Below are 18,693 nucleotides of genomic sequence, written 5' to 3'. Positions count from 1 at the left end.
CCCGCCTGAGGACCTCCAGGTTCTGCAGCCCCCAGGCAGGGTCCTCCAGCTTCCCTGAAGAAATCATGAAGGGACCGTGCCCCCTCGACAGACCTTGGCCCCTTCCCCACTGTCCCCCAGCCCACCGCCAGCCCATTGCATCTGTGCAGCCCCTACAGGGGGTCGAGCGGTCTTGATTCTTCCTTGGCAGGAGGAAAGCAGGCCGTGGGCCTTTACCATGGCCCTTCCGGGAGCTGCCCATAGGCCCCTGGAGACCTGCAGATGGCTGGGAGTGGGCCGGGGGCTGGGAAGCAGGTGGGGGGGCCCAAGGAGAGCCCCTGGATGGAGAGTCCTTGAGATCCACCTAGAAAGACACCCCAGCCTCCCACCATGAGAGCGTGGGGGACACGTGCACTGCACTCACACAGCCTTGACAGTCCAGGCCCAGCCCTGGGGGACAGCAGAAGGCTGCCCACTGAGGCCTCACAGCACAGAGCAAGCATGCACTCCAGTACCCCAGGGGTACCAGACTCTGAGCGCTCCAGGGTTGGCCCTGTCCAAGATTGGCCTCACTCAGCCTTCAGGCCTCCTGCTCTGGTCCTGACCCTCTTCCATCCCAGGGGTTGGGACAACTCTGCCTCAGGGTCCGTGCCCGCACCCTTTCCACCCTGCCAGGCTCCTGGAGCATGCCCAACGGCCACAGTGAGTTCAGGGATGCCCCAGAAGGCAGGGCCTCCCGGAGAGCCTGGGACCTGGCCCATGTGTCCACGACTTGTTCTAGGCAAGGGTCACAGAGAGGGAGTTCTCATTCCTGTGGGCCTTGGCAATGGGCATCGAGGCCAGTGAAGACGCCTCCTGGAAATCCTTGGCCATGAAGTAGTAGCAGATGGCGTCCAGACAACAGTTGGCATCCGAGAGCTTGCCTGTGATGACGAGCGCATAGCAGATGGCAGAGGTGTTCAAGCTCGTGGCCACGACCACCATCAGCACCACGTGAATGGGTAGGAAGCAGACCACGAACACAGCCAGGTTCGTCCAGACTATGCGGGTGGCCCTCCGGGTCGCCTCTGCCTGGTCCGGGGTGGCTGTCGGCCTCTGGCCCAGGGCAGTGACCACGCGCAGGGAGCAGAAGACCAGCACGGCCAGCGGCAGGAAGAAGCCCAGCAGGGAGAAGAACATGGTGTTGGAGCTTTGCCGGGACGCATTCGAGAAGCAGAAGCCGCCCTCCTGCATGCCCAGGGCCCAGCGCAGCCCCAGCAAGCCGGCCACCAGTGCCCAGAGCGCCGCGCACACAGCCGCAGCCTGACGAGGGGAGCGGAGTGCCCGGGCACGTAGCGGGTGCCGCACGGCCACATAGCGGTCCACGGCGATGGCTGTGATCAGGCTGATGCTCATGTACCTGTTGGCCAGGTAGGCACCCTGGGAGAGCTGGCAGAAGGGCGTGTCTGTGGTCCTCTCCTTCAGGGAGTGTAGGAAGAAGGGTATGGCGCAGAGCAGGCAGAAGTCGGCCACTGCCAGGTTGACCATGTAGATGCGGGTCTCAGTCCACCGCCGCATACGGCTGCAGAACACCCAGAGCGCCAGGCCATTGAGCAGCAGCCCCAGACCCAGCAGCAGCCCCGTGTAGGTAGAGAGGACGGTCTTGACCAAGGGGGGCCAGGTGAGCTGTTTGGAGACACAGGTGCTGTTGCTCATGGTCCCGCTGCTGAGGGCGAGAAGCAGAGGATAAGGATGGCAGGCAGGGAAGGGGGGCGTGGGGTTGGCAGGGCCCCACCCACCTCCAGCCCACATCCAGGAGCCAGACTCACCTTCCCCAAGAAAATCATAGAAATCATCAGGAGCTGCGTGTCACCCTCCAGGCCAGACCCAAATCCCCACGCACTGGATTGAGAGGGAAACCCAAAGCTCTCAGAGGCTGGGTCGGTGGGGAGGGGGGGAAGCCGTGGCAGGGGGCAGGGTCACACAGCCAGGTGGCCCAGAGACAGAACCAGATCTCCTCCCCTCTCCCCAGCCCTCTTGGCCTGTGACGCGTCTGCTGCTGGGCAGAAAGGAGGGTGGAGGAGCTCACAGTGGTCAGTGTGCCAGTGCTCAGGTCCCGAGGGCCTGAGCCCGCTGAGAGGGCCCCTCTGCCCCTCCCTGTACCTAGCCACAGGAGGTGCTGATCTGTGAGCCACCCTCACACCCCCGCTGTCTCCCACCCAGCCGCTCCTGTCGGCAGAGGGCCAGGCGGCAGGGCTGCGGCTCAGGACGGCTCCCCAGAAAGCCTAGGACTCTGGTCTCCCTCCCATGCTGTTGCCCTACATCATCTTCCTGGGGGACAGCCGCCACAGGCCCCAGGCACAACCCTCTCACCGAGGCCCCGCCTACCCCAGTCCTATGCACCAGGGTCCCACTTGGAAGGGCCCCTTGAGTCCTCTGTGGTCAGAGCCTTGATGGCAGCCCTGCCCCTTCAGGCCCAGACCAGCGGGTCGGAGCAGGCCTCTGGGGAGCCCTGGGCATCCATCCCTGTCATCGTTAAGGCCACCATAAGACCTCACCCTCCACCACCCCGTGCAGCCCCCTCACTCCCCAGACACGCTCCAGGACACAGCCCCAGAGTCAGGGTAGACTTGGTCAGGGCTCTGACACCCACGGCATGGCCCATGATCTAGGAACTGGACTCTGGATTCTCCCCAAGCTGGGCGGGCCTCAGGCACTCCAGCAGAATGGGGTACTGGTGTCACACACGTGGGATCACGGGGCACCTGCATGGGTAGCCTGTGTGCCCAGTGTCTGGCACAGGGAACACTCCCATCAAGCACCCCCACCCTGGTTCCTTTGGCTGGGGGCCTGGGGGGACAGGGTGGGAGTGGCCGCCCCTCCCCGCATGAGTACCAGGATCTCTGGGGGCTCCCTGCTCTCCAGGAGTGTGTATGGAAGGGAGGGTTCCTGGGCGGGCTCTGCGTCCCTGCCTCCTCCCCACACAGGAAAGGGAGAAATATCCAGAACCATTAGGTTCATTAGTGCCTGGGGCTGGGCGGGTGGGAAGGGAGCTCATTTCTTCACTGCAATCCCCTTGGGACCTCTAGGTCACAGTCCATTAGGGAAGCAGGAGCACAGATTTCAGCCGGAAACAGAAATATTCTGCCAGATTATCCCACTTCATCCCTTTTGAATTTGAAAATGGCACACTTGCCAGCAATTAAAGATGTATGAACTGTTCACTGCATGTAAAGACTCCACACATTGCTAATGATACTCTCCTTTTTTTTCTTAAAGGATTCTGGTTTTCTCTCTGTTCTGACACCCAGATTCAGAGGCCCCTCAGACTACAAGCCAGCCAGGCTCCACGGACCCCCAGTGCCTACTGGAACCATCCATGGGGGTCCTTCCTCCTTGCCTGCCCTGCTCTCACAACTGCAGCTCACCCAGAAACACAGGTGACCTGCCAGGCGGGCTCTGCTCAGGTCCCCCCGCAGCCCAGGATCCTCAGAAGCTGCTGGGAACATGCCGTGATTGTGTGGAATCTGGGTCCTTCCATGCTGTGGGCCCTGCTCTGCCCACCTGCTCTGGGTCCAGGGCCAGTCCCTTGCACCTTGGCCAGCAGCGCAAGCGGCCGTGGGCTGGCTGTCCCATCGCACACTCCTAGGAGTGTGGCTTGCACGCAAGACTCAGTGTGCCCCAGGGAGAGGATGCAAACTTGGCAAGGTGTTGAGGGCACACACTGAGACTGGGGAGAGTTGCCCAGCTTCCAAGGCTGTCACTGTAAAAGCTCAGGAAATCCTGCCCCAGGGTCCAACCCAAGTGGCCTGAGGCCCCCAGAAGCCATCAGAGTCAGCACATGCCCCTGCCTGGGTCTGACCCTGACACAGGGATCTGTGCCCAAGGCAGGGACCCAGCGGGTCTTCTGCTCAGATATGCAGGCTTGTCACCTCCAGTAGACATTCTGTGGCCACCACCCTAGTGTCTGGGGCCCCATGGGCACAGGGCAAGTGCTTGGTAGCCAGAGGCTCTGAGTTTCCTGCGGGGGGAGGCTGGGGGTGGGTAGCACCTCCAAGGCCCCACTTCCTTCCTGAGGCTGAGCTCAGTCAGCTTCCCCACCTGCGTGGAAATGTGCCCTCGGTTCTGCGCTGACAGACCTTTGCAATGACCTGAAAGTAGCCCGTGGTGGCATTTGGGAGGCCCGCGCACCCCGCGGCCTCCGCCAGCCCTCCCTGCTGTCTGGGAGCGGGTGCCATGGAGTAGGAAGTCGGGCAGAGGGTGGGGTGCAGACCCCAGGTGCCTGAGCGCTGTAGGGGCTTCTGGAGCTGGTACTGCACACAGGAAATCCTCCAGGATCCAGGCTGGTTGTGTGTGAGTGAGATGGATGTGTGGCCAGACAGACCCCTATAGCAGGAATACGGCCCTCAGACACTTTCTCTTCTGGTTTCTCAGATCCTGGTCATAGCCCGCAAAGTGGGCTTCAGAGTCTCAAACGAGGTAGGAGTCTTGGGCTGCCTAGGGTAGTTTCTGGGAAAGGAAGTGGGAGCCAGCACTGCCTTCCTAGACAGAGAACCAGCATGTTGGGTGAGAGGGAGCGTCCTGGAAACAGCCAGGAGAGCAAGGCCAGCCAGTCCTCCCTGCCCGCACGCAAAGTAAGCAGCTGGCCCAGGTCTGGGCCCCCAGGGGCTGCAGGGTGGTGTTCCCTGCCTCCATGGCCAGCATCCCAGCAGGAGGGCCACCTGTGCACCGCCCCCCTCTCCTTGCACGGCCCCCCCCCACTCCCTTGGACAGGGGACTTCCTACCGCTCTGCTCCTCCCTCCCTTCCCCCAGGTGTCCCCTCTCAAGCTCACCTCTTCAGAAGCCAGCTCTCCAGACCAGGCCTCCCCCCTGCCCCCTGCTCCTCCAGGCCTTCTGGCCCTGCCCTCACTTAGCCCCAGGCACCTGTGGGCCTCCGTGTGGGCCCTGCAGTCCACCCCAGCATCTCTCCTGGCAGAGCTGTGAGGGGCGAGGGAATGCTCCCATTCCCAGAGGTAGGAACTGAAACCCAGAGGAGGGAGGGGCTGGGTGGCGCTCCCCTAGACCCTGCCACCAGAACTCCCTGCACAGAGGCTCCTGAAGAGGGGTATTGTCTCCACCCTCCCCCACCACAGTGGCCCTAGGCCCATCCCTCTAGGCCCAGCCTGACCGGGGTCCCAGCATGGCTCCTCCCTCTCTATCTCTCTGTCCGTCCCTGGCGTCCCCAGCCATTTTGAGCATGCCACTCGGTCCGGTTTTCTAGAAAGAATTTCTCATGGGTTAAAGTAGTAGGCTGTGTACTTTGTTCTAGCTCGGGTCAGGGACCTCCTGCTCTCAGCCACATCAATGCCTCGGTGCAGGGCACAAAGGAAGGCCCCCTGAAGTGTGCTGACCAGTTGGTTGTGGCCTGGAGGGGAGCACAGGGTGGGCTGGGGCCTCCGTGTGGACTGTGAGGCAGGCTCCCTCCCAGGGGCAGAGGCCCCGTACACCCCCGGGGTTCGCAAGGCCTGGGAGCACAGGGCTGGCTCCAGATTGCAGCCCAGGTCCATTCTCTTGCTGGTGGCAGCCTTGAACCACCAACACAGGCCTGGCAGAGCAGGACTTGCAAGCACCCCCACACCCCGTGGAGCCCCTGGGAGCCTCCTCCCCCAGTCTGCCCTCCCTCCCGGCCACCACCTGCGGGACTCCCAGGTCCCTCCCCTGCTTCGCACCTGCAGAGCCCACGTGCTCCCTCTTCCTCCTGGTCCTCCACCCCTCTGGACACTTGGGGCTACTCCGCTGATGACAAAATGTGCATCCTTGCCATGTGCAGCTGGGCCTTCTAGGGAAGTGAACTTGGCCGCTGAGTCACTGCACAGAGCTCCAGGCTGCAGCCCAGGGGCGGGCCCAGGAAACGCTGCAGCCTGTGGGCACTCCTGCCCTCCCCAAGCTCCCCTCACTCCCCTCGCCTGCTGAGAATGATGCCCCCGCCCACCTGGATCAAATGAGGAATCAAAGTGCCAAGGAAGAGGGCAAAGGGCCCTGAGGACACCGGGCAGTGCAGCCTTGACCCACCCAGGGTCAACTCCCCAAGCTAAAAGGTGCATCTGCTCTGACCTCACTGCTCCCCCTTTGTGCCCACCCTTGGGGCCCCCGCCTGGGCGCCGCACAGGACGTGGCAGTGGGACGCAGGCCACCCATGTAGGTGTGCCCTCATGCAGAGTGGGGCATGCACTCCCATCGGCTCCCTATTCCTGGGTGTTCACAGAAGGCAGACTAGGACAGGAGGCTTCTTGGAGGAGGCGGCACTTGAGCTGGGCCTGAATGGTGGGAGGAGGTGGAGATGGAAGGGCTTTCTGAAAGGTGGAAGTGTGCCCATGGGGCAGGGAAGGAGTGCGCTAGCCTAGAGGAGGAGGAGGAGGAAGGGAGGCAGCTTCTCTCCCACAGCCTGAAGCCCACAGCAGGCAGGGGAGGTGGCTGGCCGCCTGCTCTGAGACATGACCCTTTCTGCGGGTGGAGGGGAAGTCTGAGTGGAACTCCCCAGTGCTGGACAGGCCACTTCGGAGCCGGACTGGTGGCTGGGTAGAGGCTGGTCTTTCACGACCTCCCCTCCCTGCCACATTGGAGCCTGAAGCAAAAGAATACCAGTCCTACCAACCGCCCTTAGCACAGGGCCAATTCATGTTCACGTTCATGGAGGATTGGTGCCCTTGATTCTGTGTAGTCAGACATAGCATCAAAGCCCCGTCAGTACCCATGACTGGGTGCTGGCAGCCTCTGAGATGTTCGGCCTGAGGCCAGGGCCGCCCTTGCCGCACCCTGGCCCCAGTCCTGGCCCAGGCTCCTGGTGTCTGGAAACTGTGAGGCCTCTGGAACCTGGACTCAGCCACAAGTCTAGTCTATCTGTGGAGCTGAGCAGACAGAGGACCCAAGCTTCTGTCATCTCCCCACCATGGACACTTTCTGTTCTCCTCTTCCCAGAAACCTGGTCTGGGAAACCTCTTCCCCTCCCACCAGTCTGGCCAGATGAGGGTGCCACAGGGGGAAACAGGGGATGGGGAAACTTGTGGGGGAGGGGGTGCTGGGGACACCATGGGGTGGGAGGGGTCATGGGAGGGGTCAGTCCCACCTGCCATCCATCTCCTGAGTGCCCCTCCCCTCCTCAGCAGGGGGGCCCTGGCCACCCTCTCCTGCTCTTCCTCACAGACCCTCCACCCCCATCCAACATCCTCTTGCCACGAGAGCTCCTCCTCACTCTTGGCAGACTAGTGTCCCTCTCACGCACAGGAAACACTCCGGAACTCCTCCCCAGAATGGAACTGCTGCTGGCCTGTCCCTAAGTCACGCCCCCAGCACTGTCCCCCATTAGGAGGGCTTCTTCTCTCCAGTGTCCCCTGGCCCTGTGGTCTTCCCTTAGCATTCAGACCCAGCTCAACTCCCCAGAGGGAGAGGACAGTCACACCTTCCTGGCTACATTGCCCCCCAAGGCCTCTCCCCTCTGGCATCTACCCTGTACCCCAGGAAATGGCTGGGGTGCATGGAAGGCCAAGGATAAGTTGCCCCCAGCCTCCAGCCAAAGCCCCAGGCCCAGGCCTGTGGGGAACAGCCTCTGAGGGGGCTACTGGAGGATGGCTGCCCTGTTTCCAGAAGTTGGCACGCACATCTGTGGTGGCAGGAAGAGCCTTGTGGTCTGACACTCAGCTCTGACACTTCTTGGCCTCTAGACCTCTCATGCTATCTGTGACCTGAGAGTCGCACACGCCAGGGCTCGACACAGAGGCCACGGGTCTAGGACGGCTCTCTGGAGCCCTGGAGTCCTGGGGTGGGCAGCCCTGGCTCTGGTCATCCAGTGCTCCTGGTCTTGCTCTCTGCGCTTCCCCTCAGCACACCCTCGGAAACCTTCCCCCTGGAGCCCCTTGTTCCCTCTTCACCCTGCGCCCAGGAGGGCACTGCTGGGCCGACTGGGACCCCACAGCGCCAGACAGAGGGTCTGGTCAAGCCAGGCACCCAGACAGCACATCCACAGTCCTTTCCGGATGGAGATTAGCCCAAGCCAGGTGGGAGGGGGGGCTTTGCCAGAAGGGAGAAGCCACCATAGGACAAGGGACACTGGGCAACTTGGGGATATGAGGGCATCCTGAGGGGTCCTGAGAGGGTTCTGAGGTCCTAAGTGTTCCTGAGGTGTACTGAGGGGCCCTGAGGTGGTCCTGGGGTCCTGAGGGGGTCTTGAGGAGGTCCTGAGGGGTCCCTAGGTCCTGAAGAAGTCCTGGAGTCCTGAAGGGTCCTGAGATCCTAAGGGGTTCCCAGGTCCTGAGGCAGCCTGAGGTCCTGAGGTCTTGCAACTTTGGCTGGGTTGCTCCTGCTCCCACTGCTGGCATCCTTTGTCACATCACAGGGGTGGCTCACATGGGAACAAGGGGATCTGAGGGGCCGATGGGGGGTTGCTATCCTGTCCCTCCCACTCCCAATGCCACAGCCTAGCAGACTCACACAGGCTTAGCATGGGAGTTCCCTGGGCATTGCCCTTCCCTGTCCTTCCTTGCATCTACCCCATCCCCTTCACCAACAGCAGGGCGCAGCCTCCCGAAGCCTCTGCCCTCAGACACTTGGGACTAGGCTCTGGCAGCTGTCCACCCCCTTGCCTCCCACCCCCTCTGCTTTGCTCAGCTGCACCTTTCCCCCTAGCTGGAAGATGCCTCGGGGCATCTAGACACCTGCAGGTGACAGAAGTGTCCCCATCTGGCACATCCCATGCCCCATAGCTGCATCCAGCAGGGCAGGCTGCTGCTCTGGGGAGATGGCAGCAGGTGCTGGCCCCATGGCTGACCCCAGGGCCCCCAGCTGCCCTGGGATGGCTCACTCACCCCTGCACAGCTGCTGCTGCCCTCCTCGGGGCTGGCTCCTCAAGGGGCCGTCCTCTGGCCTCTGCTGCTGCTCGGAGCCCCCTGGGACCCTGCCAGACAGGGGTGGTGGGGTGGGGTGGTGCTGCTCCAGCTGCTTTTCACACTGTTGTTAACCTCCTGAACTCGCTCCTTTACTCTGACAGACCTCCTTCCCCTTTGTCTGCCCAAGGCGCTCTGTGGCTGCAAGGCTGGCCGCTGGCCCCATGCCAGGTCCCCTGACTATTCTCACGCCTGGGGATGAGCACCAGCACCAGCACCACCCTACCTCCATCCCCGGGTAGGCAGACACGGTGGTCCTGGAGCCCAGAGCCCACCCGGGAGCTGTCCCCACTCACTGCGCCCACCCTCCCCAGGAGGCCTCCTCTTCCAGGTGGTCCTCCCACCTCAAGCAACTGCCTGCTGAGACTTGCGGGGCTGGGCCCAGGCTGAGAGTGTGACGGGTGGAGAGCACGAGCTCACTCCACCCGGAAGTCACCGTGAATGTCCACAGCTGACATGGAGGGAGCCCGAGAAGGGCAATCTCCCCGGAAAGGGCATGTGTCTTCAGGAGGGGTCCCACCGCCCACCTCCCAGGGCAGCCGGTCTCCTGCCTGGGCTTCTCTGAGCCAGTCTGTGGGCGCGAGGCCCAAGGAGAGGCTTACTTTTCCAGCACCCGCAGAGATGCCCAGACAGGGGTCCTCAGCTTCCCCAGACCAACACTGCTGAGCAATTCCTGCTCGTCCATGTTATTCCCCCTACCGCTCCGAAGGACCACTTCCTCTGGAAGTTGGGCAGGACACCAACGGAGAGCAGAGAGGAACAGATTCACAGAAGAGGAACCATGAGCTAGAGAGGGTTCATTGGAGATCGGAAACAATGCTCAGCATATTCATGAAATGAGAAATAGAAATTAAAAGTGTCCTGCAGCACAATTTGTCCCTGTCAGATGAGGCTATATCCTGGTGTCTGACAGCCATCTCTGGGGGAGATAGCCTCGGATGTCATCTGTTGGGATTTAACGTGATATGAACCCCATCGGAGGGAACCTAGAAATCACACAAACTTAGAGATGCCTTGCCTGTTGACCCAATCATCCTGGTTCCAGGAATCTGTCCCACACACAGACCAGCCCAGTGAGGAAGAGGAGACTGGAGGGTCTATTTCTTGCCGTGCGGTAGGGTAGCACAGCCTGAAAGTCATTCAGACGTCAGAGGGCCTTGCATGCATGAAGTGCTTGCTGTTTACACCGCGGGGCACCAGGAGGTTGTAAAAAGGAAGGAGAAATATTCTATATGTTACTAAATGGTTTTCTCCAGGATAGATTGCTAAGTGAGAAAAAGCACTGATGTGTCTTTATTGATTTACAGCACGCCAGCAGCTTGTCTTTACAAATGGAAGGATAAGCCATTAAATTTGTTTTAAATTAAATTATTACCTACAGGGAATAGGCCGAAAGGAGGTGAAGGGAGACTGGATAGAAACTAGACTTCTATATATAGGAATATCCCTTGGTTTGTGGCTTTGGCTTTAGAGCTACATAATATTTATGTAATTACTAAATTACATTGAATTACATTTTAAAGGACATTTTATTTTTTTTAGATTTTAGATTTTATTTATTTGAGAGAGAGAGAGGGAGGGAGAGAAATTGTGAGGGGGGAGAGGTTGGGGGAGAAGCAGACTCCCTGATGAGCAGAGCGCCCAACGTGGGGCTCGATCCCAGGACCCCGGGATCATGACCTGAGCTGAAGGCAGAGGCTTAACCCCCTGAGCCCTCGAGGTGCCCCAAAGGAAATTTTTAAACTTGAAAGCAAGATAAAAACCAATAAACTTGCATTATCACCTGACAGCACAGTCCTAGCAAACTCTTCCAAGTGATTTTAAAATCCAGTATTTGACTGTCATCTGTATAGCCCGACTACGAAAAGGATGTCAAAAATGCTTCATTTTCTGTAATCATTTTCCAAATAATGTTAAAACCCAGTTTTGTCTTTAGATGTGCATAATGCAAGGATGTTTTTTAAAATACATAAAAGCATCTTAAACTGTTTTCAGTAATCACACTGTTGGGGATTATTTGGGGATTTGGGGATTATTGTGTTGTGAATAATTGTAAATGAATACTGACTCCGGGCATTGTTGAAGTTTCTGTGTGGGATAAATGAGACGGAGATGTATTTTCAAAAAGGTCCAGGGAGAAGCATGCAGATCAGAATCTGGGTGCATAGTATCAGTAGGTACTTGTACTGTGTCATTTCTTGGAAAGGAAAGTTAGTATCTTAGTTCTAAGTTCTGACTGACAAGACCTAAAAACCAGCACCCAGGCACCCAGATTTTGGTCTCTGATACCACTTCTCTTGAAGAGAAAGAGGGGCTCCTGAAGGTACCGGATGCTTGCAGGTCTGGCTTAGGAAATGTATAGAACACCTGGGATAGTTGTTCATCCTAGAGAACAAAGCAGATCAAGACTCTTGGCCAAAGTCTAAAGGATTCAGGAATTAACTCAAATTCGCTCCCACTGGCCAAAGACAAGATGCTTTGCATGGCAAAAAGTAGAACCATTTCCATGAATGGGGACACAAAAAAGTGCTTAAATCCATGAATTTGTAATTATACTTAACAGACAACCAGTCCCTTCCTGAAGAGGCTGGCCACAAAAACAAAAACAAAAACAAAAACAACAAAAAAACCCCACCTGAACTTGATTAAACCCCTGGATCTAGATCCCAGGGACAAGAGCAGAGAAGGCACAGAAGAGGACCCATGACATTCCAGGGGTGCAAGCAGCAGACTCCGGTCTGTGGACCACTGTGCAGGGCCGGGCATCAAAAACAAGAGTCATGAGGGGAGAGAACGAGATGACTGAGAAATCTCTCACTTAAGAGACTTGACCATGGGGCGGTCAGTGGGTCAAACCTCTGCCTTCGGCTAAGGTCATGATCTCAAAGTCCTGGGATTGAGCCCCGAATCGGGCTCTCTGCTTAGCAGGGAGACTGCTTCCCCCTCTATCTCTGCCTACTTGTGATCTCTCTGTCAAGTAAATAGATAACATCTTAAAAAAAAAAAAAGCAAAACAGAGAGAGAGAGACTTGACCGCATGTCAGTTAGTGGAAGGAAGGGACCTTAAGTACATCCTGTTAAGCGGCTGGTGTCCACGGACACTTAGGGTGCCGGGCCAAATCGCAAGTCACAATCTAGTGTCATAGCAAAGTCCAGAGATGGAAGAAAGGCAGCGGCTGCTCAGTGTTCCATTTTGCCCCACGGTTACACAAGGCAAGAGTCAGACGCCCGGTAGACGGGCAGGAGGACCATCTCACTCCTGAGGAACCCTGAATATAAGGCTCCCACCTGTGTATGGTGCAGGGGGTCAGGGGCAGTGGGGCAAGCCTGGGAGTGAAAAGCACTGAGTCAGAGTTGGAAAAAGAGCCTCAGCCAAGAACCCTGGGAAGCAGTTCTGACCGCAGTGCGTGCCTACCAATGCAGGTGTTCGAGGAGCAGAGCCCTCACCCCAGGCCCACTCAGATGCTATGGGGTACACAGACCGCAGGGCTGGGTTGGGGGTGCTGCTCCTGTGAGGCCTGAGGGCCACAGCTCTGTGACTGCCGTGGGCAGGTGGTGGAGAGCACACACAGGGTTTGGGCCTCTACACGGTCTCAGGTCCCAATCTAAGGCAATTATTTTTAAAGGTGTATATGACCACGGGGGAGAGGTGAAGACTGAATGCATGTCTGATAAAACTAAAGTCGTGTTCATTCTGGCTCAGGTGTGGCAATGCTGTTCTGCACGTGTGTTTTTTCGATCCTTATCTTTTATTCACACTGAAATTCTTGTAGATGACATGATATGATGTCTGGCATTTGTCAAAATATTCTAAGCTAGTAGATGGAGGTCAGGTGAAATAGGACCAGTCATGATTTGGTCATTGCTGGAGTTGGGGGTGAGGGCACATGGGGTTCATTATTATTTTATTTGTATCTGTTTGAAAATTCCCACAATAAAAAGTTCAAGAAAAGGATGGTCAAATACCCACTACAAGTTCTTAAGAAACAAGGAAAGGATCTCTGTGACTTTTCTTTCAACTCCATGGTAGTGTAAAAGGGGGTCTTCTCAGTGGTCCTAAAATGATGAGAAATCCCTGCCAAACACAGGCAGGAGGGTCAGACGGTAGGAGAAACCACAGACCAGAAGATGCATGCCCAGGAGAGGACTCCTGACACACAGAGGGAGGCTGAGGGCCGCCCCAGCGGGACGGCAGTCTGCATGGGGCAGATGCAGCTTTGGGGGGCACCTGGTACAACAGAGCCCCCTCCTCTTCCTCACGCACATGTCATGCATGTACACACACACACTTACACGTGTGCAAAACCATATGTGTATATGCACATACGCATGTATACACTCCTTTGTACATGCACACACCTACGGCACACACACAAACACACATGCACATACAAACACATAGACAAACATATACAATTACATATACATATACACTGTGAAACTGAATAAAGTAAAACTCTTTTAGAATGGAGTTGGGAGCCGCAGGGGAACCTCTCCAGGCCCCCCACTCATGGCCATTTGCAGACCCCACAAGAAGGGACCAAGTTGTAGGTGGATGGATACTACTTTACTACCCCACCAGCAGGAAGAAAGATTTCCTTCTGGCCCTGGCAACAGCCCTGCCAATGAGAGACAGTCATTGCCCAGCCAATGAGAGACAATCACGGCCCCGCCAATGAGAGACAGTCACTGCCCAGCCAATGAGAGACAATCACGGCCCCGACAATGAAAGGCAGTCATGGCTCAGCCAATGAGAAGCCGGTATACTTCAACCCCCTCCCGACCCCCTCACAAAAAGAAGCCCTCTCTCCTTCGTTGCTTGTCTGAAGAAGAACCGGCTTTGCTAAGGTGACTGTGTTCTGCTCTGAGGTTGACGCGACACATACACATGCTGCGCCCCTGCACAGGAGGACGCCGGGCGCACACTCTTCTCCGTGCTCGTGGGAGGGGCCCTCGGGTGGACAGGAGGCCAGTACGGCCCCCGCGGGGCTCAAGCCGTGTAGGGCACCGGCTGGGAACCGCCCAGCACCGCGGATGAAGCCCATTCCCTCGGGACTCGGGGATCGCGGCATCTGCTCCTCCTGGAGAGCTGCCTGCAGGGCTGAGTCCTCCTCAGAAGCAGGAGGCTGGGCTGCCTCCGCCAGCCCTGGGGCAGCAGGGTCCACCTCACGGGCTCCAAGCCTGCAGGGCACCGAGTGGGAAACGAACGCCCATGGGGGCAGGGAGGGGCTCCAGGCCGCGAGGGGTGCACAGAGGAGAGCACGGGGCTCTTCCCCAGGGCGAAGCTTAGGATGCAGCCCGCAGCCAGGACCGAGGCCAGGGGAGGAGCAGTGGCGGTGAGGGGCTGGAGCCGACCCTCAGACACCGGTGGCCCCGGAGGGCAGGAGGGCCACAGAGGCGGCGGTGTGGGGGTGAGGGTGATGGGAACCGGGAGAAAGGGAGGGGCCGCAGCGGTTGGGATTGGGTCTTTGGCTAGAGTGAGGGGGAGGGCAGGGGATGGGCGGGCTTGGGTTGGGCTGCCTTAGGGTAGGGTTAGAGCCAGGCCTTAAGGGGTCAACAGAGCAAAGCTTGAGTTTTTACTTGATTTGCTCACTTAAAAACTCTGGAGTTCAAAGTCCTTTTTCCAGAATCTTGTTTGCGTTGTGATCAGAGAAAAACTCCCTAAAGGCCTGATATACACGTGAAACCGTATCAGATTTCTTTTTAGACTTAGAAATCAGAGTTTGGTTCAAACCAAAAAGCTGATCTGTGGCCCATCGTGCCTGGGTTGAACACCTGCTTTGTACACAAACAGCCTGAAGGAAAATCATTTTCTCTTTGAGACACCGACCAATGCCCCTATCCCTGCATTCCTTGACAACGAAAGCCATGATTCCCGCCAGTGTGCTCATCTATAGTCTTCCGAGCTTTTACAAGATGCAAAAAGTACAGCCTGGTAAAAACTTCATTTTCCAGAGCCCTTTCTTCCCTATGCAGGCACATTTCCTGGCAGCTGTCCTAACCTGGGCTCAAATAAGACACTCTTTCTTCTAAAGATTCTAAAGGTTTGTTCGTTTTTCATTGACATTCCTCCCTCTCTCTCACACACACACACTCACGCACACAGTTTTTTGGTCCACGCTCTCTCACCCGCTCCCCCTCACCTGGAGCACCCCACCTCGGCTCTCGCCTCCCCAGCTGCCCTCTTGCACACCCACCCACTGCTCCCTACCAGCTCCAACCATGCCTGCCTGTCCACTTGGATTTCCTCCAGCACATACTTGCTGAGCACGCCCCTGCCAAGCCCTGGGCTGCGTGGGTGAGCCTCCTTCTCTAGTCAGTGGGAGTGAGGCTGCCATCAGGGTGGGGCAGTCACACTACAGGGTTGCAGCAGCCACACCGTCTGGTAGCCAGAGGCATGGTCTGAATGATAGGCCATACCTCCTTGGGGGGGCCCTGCTTGCTGAGCTTGCAATGACTCAGGTCGCAGGCTGTCCTGAAGGTGGTCCTCATGCAGACTCTAGCTCCTCACATGCCCTGCAGTGCCTGGGCCCTGAGGGCTGGGTCTCACCATGGTCAGTCCACCTACCGGGCAGGCACCTAACAGGCATTGTTGTACTTGACTTCCAGCAGCATGGGGCAGAGTTCTTCATTTTGAAGTGTTTTAGTGAAGCATTAGACCTAAGTGTCCAGCCAGGTACACACTCACAAATTAAAGAGTGGAATCTCCAATGATCTTTGGGAGCCCCTGCATCTTGCCCAGATCCCAAAACCCTCTCACAGCACCCCTCCAACCCCCACATCTAGCTCCTGAGCCACTGCCTTTCTACATCCAGTCAGTCATCAGTAAGTTACATATGCATACTGTAAACCAGTAGCAACCACTGAAAAAAGAGTTATAATAAATAAGCCAAGAGAGGAGATAAATGGAATATTAAACAAGACATTCAATCCAAAAGAGGGAGAAAAAAGATACAAAGAAAAGATGAGATAAATAAATAGAAGACAAATGTGAGACAGTAGATTTAACCCAAACATATCAACATTTCCATTAAATGAAATTGGTCTAATGCGCCAATTAAAAGGCAAAGATTTTCAAACTGGGTTAAAAAAGCAAAAAGTGGGGGCACATGGGGGGCTCAGTGGGTTAAGCCTTCGGCTCAGGTCATGATCCCAGGGTCCTGGGATCAAGCCCTGCATGGGGCTCCCTGCTGAGCAGGGAGCCTGCTGCTCCCTCTCCAGCCTGCTTCTCCCCCTGCTTGTGCTCTCTCTCTCTGTCAAAGAAATAAATCAGATCTTAAAAAAAAAAAAAAGCAAAAAGTGATAATGTGTCTAACTGACACATACTTTAAACATAAAGGTAGGTTAAAAGTAAACAAAATGAAAGAATGGAAAAAGATAGAAAATGCAAACACGAATTTCAAGAAAGTTGGAATGGGTAAATTAATATCAAAGTTAACTTCAATACAGGGAATATTACTAGGGATAAAAAGGGACATTTCTTTGATAAAAGGATCAACTTGTCAAGAATGTCTAACAGTCCTGAATGTGTGTTACCTAATAAGAGAGTCAAAATATGTGATGTAAATTAATATAACTAGCAAATAAAGAGAGAAATCCACAACAATAATGGGTTATTTTGACCCATCTCTCAGTAACTGAGAGATAACTGATAAGGGTATAGCTGACTTGAACATCAGTCAGCTTATCCAAGCTGGTACTTAGAGAATGGTGTGCCCAACAACAGCAGATTGTGTTCTTTTCAAGTGCACATGTGAACATTCTCCAAAATAGGCCATATGCTAGGCCACAAAAAAGTCTCAATACAATTAAAAGGAATTAAATCATATAGAGTATATTCTCTAAATACAACACAACTAAATTAGAAATAAATAACAAAAAGATACATAAGATATCTAAAGAATTCCCAAATATTTGGAACTTAAACACATAATTATAACTAAGTCAAGGGTCAAATAAGTAATCAAAGGGAAACTAAGAATTACTTTGAACTAAATGATAATGAAAACACAACTTATCAATATTTGCAAGATAAAGCTAATGCAATGTTTTGAGGAAAATTTGTAGCTTTGAGTGCTTGTTTTAGAAGAGAAAGTGTGTAAAGCCATTGATCTAAGATTCCATTTTGGGAACCTAGGAGAAATATAATAACAAATTAAACCCAAATAAGTAGAAGAAAGAAAATAAGAGAAAGTAGAAATTTAATATAGTACAAAAATAACCTATATAAAACCAATAAAATGAAAGTTGGTTTTTTTGAAAAGATTAGTTACACTGATAAACCTCTGGCTAGACTGACCAAGATAAAAAACACCGCACAAATTACTAATATCAGGAATGAAAGAGAAAGCATTAAGATCATATAGACATTAGAAGAACAATTAACATTATTAGTAACTTCATGCAAATATATATGACAACTCAGTTGAAATGCACAAATTTCTTAAAAGTCACAACTTGCCAGAATTTATATAAGAAATATAAAATGTCAATAGTCTTTATTTTTGTAGTCTATATCTATTAAAGTTGTTGAATTCATAATGTAAAACCTTTCCACAAAGAAAACTCATGACCCAGATGATGTCACTGGTGAATTCTATCAAACATTTAAGAATAAAATATTATCAATCCAAATACTTTCAGAAAATAAAGAAAAAGAACACTTATCAACTCATTTTCAAAGGCAAGCTTTAACCTCATTCCAAAACTGGACAAAGAGATTACAAGAAAGGAAGAATAAAGATCAAATCATGCATGAACATGGATACAAAAAATCCTTAATAAAATATTAACCAACTGAATCCAGCAATATATAAAATAAGTAATACATCACAAACAAGTATCCCAGGAATGTCAAGGTTTAACATTCCAATGTCAGCCAATATAATTGACTACATTAATTAATCAATCAAGTAATAAAGTATTTATATAATCCTCTCAATAGATGCAAAAAAATCATTTGATAAAATTCAACATCTATTTATGATAGAAACTCTCAGCAAACTAGGAATAGAAGGAAATTGCCTGACAACTTGCCAATGGTCTAACAAAGGGCATCTACAGAAAAAAAAATCACACCTAATGGTAAAAGACTGAATGCCTTCCCACTGTGATCAGAAACAAGGAAAGTGACTCTTGCCACTTTTATTCAAAATGGTATTAGAGGTCTTAATCAGCAGAAATAAGGCAAGAAAAAATGCATTCAGATAAGAAAGCAGCAGAACTTTCCCTTTTCACGTATGACATAATTGGGTATGTAGAAATTCCAAAGGAATTAAAAAAAAAAAAAAAAAAAAAAAAAGAAGCCCTAAAACCTAAAAACCAAAACAATCCAACCCCAAAACTATGAATAAGTGAATTAGCAAAGTTATAGGACACAAAATTAACATACAAAAATGTATTCCTATATACTAGCAGCAAACAACTGGAAAAGTGAAACCCAAAATACAGTATCGTTTGCAAGTGTCAAAAAAACAGAAGTAGTTAAGAAAAAGTGTAAAGGGTGCCTGGGTGGCTCAGTGGGTTAAAGTCTCTGCCTTCAGCTCAGGTCATGATCTCGGGGTCCTGGGATCGAGCCCTGCATCGGGCTCTCTGCTCAGCGGGGAGCCTGCTTCCCTCTCTCTCTGCCTGCCTCTCTGCCTACTTGTGATCTCTCTGTCAAAAAAAAAAAAAAATAAAGTGTAAAATGTATATGCTCAAAGCTACAAAATATTGCTAGAGAAGTTGAAGAAGACCTCAAAAAATGGAGTGGTATACCATGTTCATGGATTTGAAGGGATCAGTTCTCCTCATGTTGATCTATGTGATCAATCTAAT

The 18,693-nt window shown here is 53.7% G+C and overlaps 1 protein-coding gene across 3 annotated transcripts; it reads right to left on the bottom strand.

The window, feature by feature from the left end:
• Positions 1-303: 303 nt before the first annotated feature.
• On the bottom strand, positions 304-8,941 carry GPR35 (G protein-coupled receptor 35). Of its 3 annotated transcripts, none has more exons than XM_032857671.1 (2): positions 8,800-8,941; positions 304-1,684 (listed from the first exon to the last, which is right to left on the bottom strand). In XM_032857671.1, exon 2 carries the CDS (start codon positions 1,672-1,674, stop codon positions 757-759), a length of 918 nt encoding a protein of 305 aa, XP_032713562.1. In that variant the 5' UTR covers positions 1,675-1,684; positions 8,800-8,941; the 3' UTR covers positions 304-756. The 3 variants fall into 3 exon arrangements, with proteins under 3 accessions (XP_032713562.1, XP_032713561.1, XP_032713563.1); XM_032857670.1 differs by lacking the exon at positions 8,800-8,941 and adding an exon at positions 5,668-5,823; XM_032857672.1 differs by lacking the exon at positions 8,800-8,941 and adding an exon at positions 5,668-5,823 and having other exon boundaries at positions 304-1,681.
• Positions 8,942-18,693: the final 9,752 nt, after the last annotated feature.

Source organism: Lontra canadensis, unplaced genomic scaffold (assembly GCF_010015895.1).
Source record: "Lontra canadensis isolate GAN:19392208 unplaced genomic scaffold, GSC_riverotter_1.0 scaffold13, whole genome shotgun sequence".
NCBI classification, from domain to species: Eukaryota; Metazoa; Chordata; class Mammalia; order Carnivora; family Mustelidae; genus Lontra; species Lontra canadensis.
Note: the sequence above shows the minus strand (reverse complement) of the source record. Positions and strands in the feature narration are given on the sequence as shown.